At 38.8% G+C, this 3,656-nt stretch overlaps 1 protein-coding gene across 1 annotated transcript in view; it reads left to right on the top strand.

Moving 5' to 3' along the window:
• The window catches only part of LOC116090414 (fibronectin type III domain containing protein 3C1-like), a 68,045-nt gene extending 67,374 nt beyond the window's left edge, over positions 1 to 671 (top strand). The window contains exon 16 of the mRNA XM_031370910.1: positions 14 to 671. Within this exon, the coding sequence (XP_031226770.1) occupies positions 14 to 237 (224 nt within the window). The 3' untranslated portion in view covers positions 238 to 671. The remainder of the gene's footprint in view (positions 1 to 13) is intronic.
• The last annotated feature ends 2,985 nt before the right edge of the window (positions 672 to 3,656 follow it).

The raw sequence follows: 3,656 nt of genomic DNA, 5'->3' as shown, positions 1-3,656 counted from the left end.
AATGGTCTTCAAGAGCTGTGGGGCCCATATAGTCCCAGTGCTCTTTTCTCGACTTATAAGCATCACTCTGGGCATGGCAAAGGCAGTGGGGGTAAAGGAAAAGGCAGACACAATGAGAAAGGGGAAAAGTGCAAGACAGAGATGAGTGACGATACCTTCGTTCTTACCCTCCTGATAGCGTTCGCACTTATTGCTGTCTTGTGTGCTGTTGCCGTTCAGTACCTCCTGATCAACTAGTCTATTCTTTTAGGAAAAAAGAAAAGAAATTAGATCCAATTTAGAGAACCGTAGAGACATCTTAATGCATATGCTTATACTTAAGGCTTAATTGATAGAAAGTAGTAACAGAAAAACAAAACAAAACAAAACAAAAACCCTATCTTCATTTTACAAGCTTTTGTGACAGTAGAAGAGAGATTTCTAAGGAAACATATATACGATGAATTTTACTATTTTCATTGTTCTGTCAAAAAACATTGCCTTGTTTTGTAAAATTCAGTCATCTGTGGAAACTATTTTCTGCCTTTACTTTTCAAGTTAATATTTTCAAAAATTTTAAGAACTATGACATATCAATAGTATTTTGGAATTTTTTTAGAACAAAATAAGAAATATTACTTCTATCTGTCCTGTTAACATCCATATAAAGAAATAAAAATGTATCTATCAAACTTCTTGTGTATGCTTATTTGTTCAAAATAATAAATTCAGCTATTAGTTTCTACCCTGGTAAAGACTTGGTGTGTTTGTTAGGATTCACAAAAGGAACAGAGCTGGCAGAATATACACACACATACACTCACACACACACTAACAGCAGATATATCAGAGTCCTGAGAGTGTGTGTAGTCTGGATAATCCAACACTGACTGTCTCTGGCAAAAAAGGCCAAGAATTAGTAGTTGTTTCATCCACAATGCTGACTGTCTCTGTACTCCCAGTCTGGGGCTGGAATCCTTGAGGATTCCTGGAGAGTCAGGTTGCATTGGAATCCTGAAGAAGTTGAATTTAATTTAATACCAGATAGCAACAGGACAGATAAACTTTCCAGAAAGAGTGAGAGAAAGCAGGCAAAAACACTAACACTTCCTTGTCCTGTGTCCTTTGTTATAGTCTGGCACCAGAAGGTTCAGCCAAAATCTAGGATGGGTCTACCTGCTTGAAGTTCCATAATTAAGAAAATGTTTCACACTGGAGTACCAAGCACCTTGGGTTTTCATTGACTCCAGATGCAGTCATGTTGACAACCAAGATTAGTCATCATGCTTTGTAGTGGGGAAATAGTAATTTATAGCACTTTGCTGTAATGAGAAGTAGGCAAAATGGAAAGGAGGACATAGAGAACAATCCTATACCACTGTAGGCTCTTTAAAACCCTCTCATTGCTATTGTCAAATATTGTATACATGCACAATCATATACATTCATATGGACATGGATTGTTATAATTGTTTTCTCTCACCATAGTTGGATTCACATCAATTTCTAGTTACACATGGAGCATCTCACCACAGTTCCCACAGTTCACCCTCCAGGAGCTTTTCTCAGAATGTGTCAAGAAACATAATGCCCTCACTGAAAATGTTTAAGATGCTATTTCCTTTTTCGGTGGTTTTAACACTGAATATGCTAAATTCAGGATGAAGATATCCACTTCTAAAGGCCACTGGCAATTTTGGCATATTCGAAGATATAGCCTATTATTAGACACTGATAAGTGATATTATACAAGTACCACCACATTTTGATACACATTGGCTTAGCCTTCCTTCTCTTAAATTTTTGGTTGTGAGCCTAGCTTTTAATGGCTGAACCATCTCTCCACTCCTCCAAGAGGATCAAAGACATCAACATAAAACAGATACACTGAATCTATTAGAAAGGAAAGTGAGAGAAAGCCTCAAACTCATTGGCACAGGGGGAAATTTCCTAAACTCCAATGGCACAGGCTCTAATACCAAGAATTGATAAATGGGACCTCATGAAACTGAAAAGCATGGAGAAAAAACTGTGGAGAAAGAGGAATACTGCATTTCTGGTGGGATTGCAAAGGACATAGTCAATTGGATGGATCAGCAACCTACAGATTGGGGAAAATGTTCACTAACTACACATCCAATAGAGAGCTAATATTTAAGTATATAAAGAACTCAAGAAGCTAACCTCCAAAAAACCAAATAACTCAGTCAAAAACTGGGGTATAGAACTAAACAGAGAATTCAGAAGAAAGGAATTTTGAATGGCCTACAAGTACTTAAAGAAATGTTCAAAATCCCTAGTCATCAGGGAATTGCAAATGAAAACAGCCCCGAGATTCCACCTTATACAATCAGAATGGCTAAGATAAATTCAGGTGACAGTACATGTTGGTGAGAATGTGGAGAAAGAGGAATACTGCATTGCTGGTGGGATTGCAAACTGTTAAAACTACTCAGGAAATTAATCTGAAAGTTCCTCAGAAAATTGGAATGAGATGTACAGAAAGTGTGGATCATTTACACAATGGAATATTATTCAGCTATTAAAAACAAGGACATCATGAGTTTTGCAGGCAAATGGATGGAACTAGAAAATATGCTGAGTGAGGTAACTCAGACCCAAAAGGACATGCATGGTATGTGCTCACTAATCAGTGGATATTACTCAAAAATGTACAGAATACACAGGATACAATCCACAGAACTCAAGAAGGTCAACAAGCTGAAGGGCCCAAGCGAGGATGCCTCAATCCCACGTGGGAAGGAGAAGAAATCAATCATGGGAGGAAGAGGGAGGGAGGTACCTACGTGGGAGAGGGGACAGAGAGGGTACAGGGAGGAGAAAGGGGGAACATGATCAGGTATGAGGAGGACAGGTAAGAAGCCCTGAGGGCCAGCAGAATGAATGGAAATATGCAACCTTGTAGGGGTGGGAGGTGAAGGGCCCTCTGGAACCTACCAGAGACCTGGAAGGGGAAATGTCCAACAGTGCAGAGAGGGAAATCGTAGAGTTCACCTCCAGTAGAAAGACATCAAGTGAGGGATGGGGTTGCCATCCCACAGTCAAAAACTCTGACCAAAATTGTTCCTGTCTGAAAGAACTGCAGGAACAAAAATGAAGAAGAGACTGAGGGAAAGGAAGTCCAGTGACCAGACCAAATTGGGACCCAGCTCAAGAGGATGCTCCAAGACTTGACAATTTCAGATACTCTGGTGTACTTATAGACAGTAGCATGGCTGACCTCTGAGAGGCCCAACAAGAAGGTGACTGAAAAAGTTACAGATAATTACGCTCAACCAATGTACTGAAGTCAGGGACCCCAGTGGTTGAATTTAGGAAACGCTGGAAGAAGCCAAAGATGACGACTACCATATAGGCAGACCAGCAGTCTTCTTCTTCTTCTTCTTCTTCTTCTTCTTCTTCTTCTTCTTCTTCTTCTTCTTCTTCTTCTTCTTCTTTTTTATGGTTCACTATTTAATGAATTTTTGGTTCAGGATGATTCAAACATCACTAAATCCAGATTACCATTGTCTTAGTTTTATGGCTGTGAATGGACAGCATGACCATCTTTTTTTTTTTCTATGTATTTTTCTTTATTTTCTCTTGATCTTTTTTTAATTTTTTTAACTTTTATTGCATTATGATGAGAAAAGTTACATGATTTCAATTTATCTGAA

The sequence above is a fragment of the Mastomys coucha genome, chromosome X (assembly GCF_008632895.1).
Source record: "Mastomys coucha isolate ucsf_1 chromosome X, UCSF_Mcou_1, whole genome shotgun sequence".
NCBI lineage: Eukaryota > Metazoa > Chordata > Mammalia > Rodentia > Muridae > Mastomys > Mastomys coucha.
This window is presented reverse-complemented; position numbering and strand designations above follow the sequence as displayed.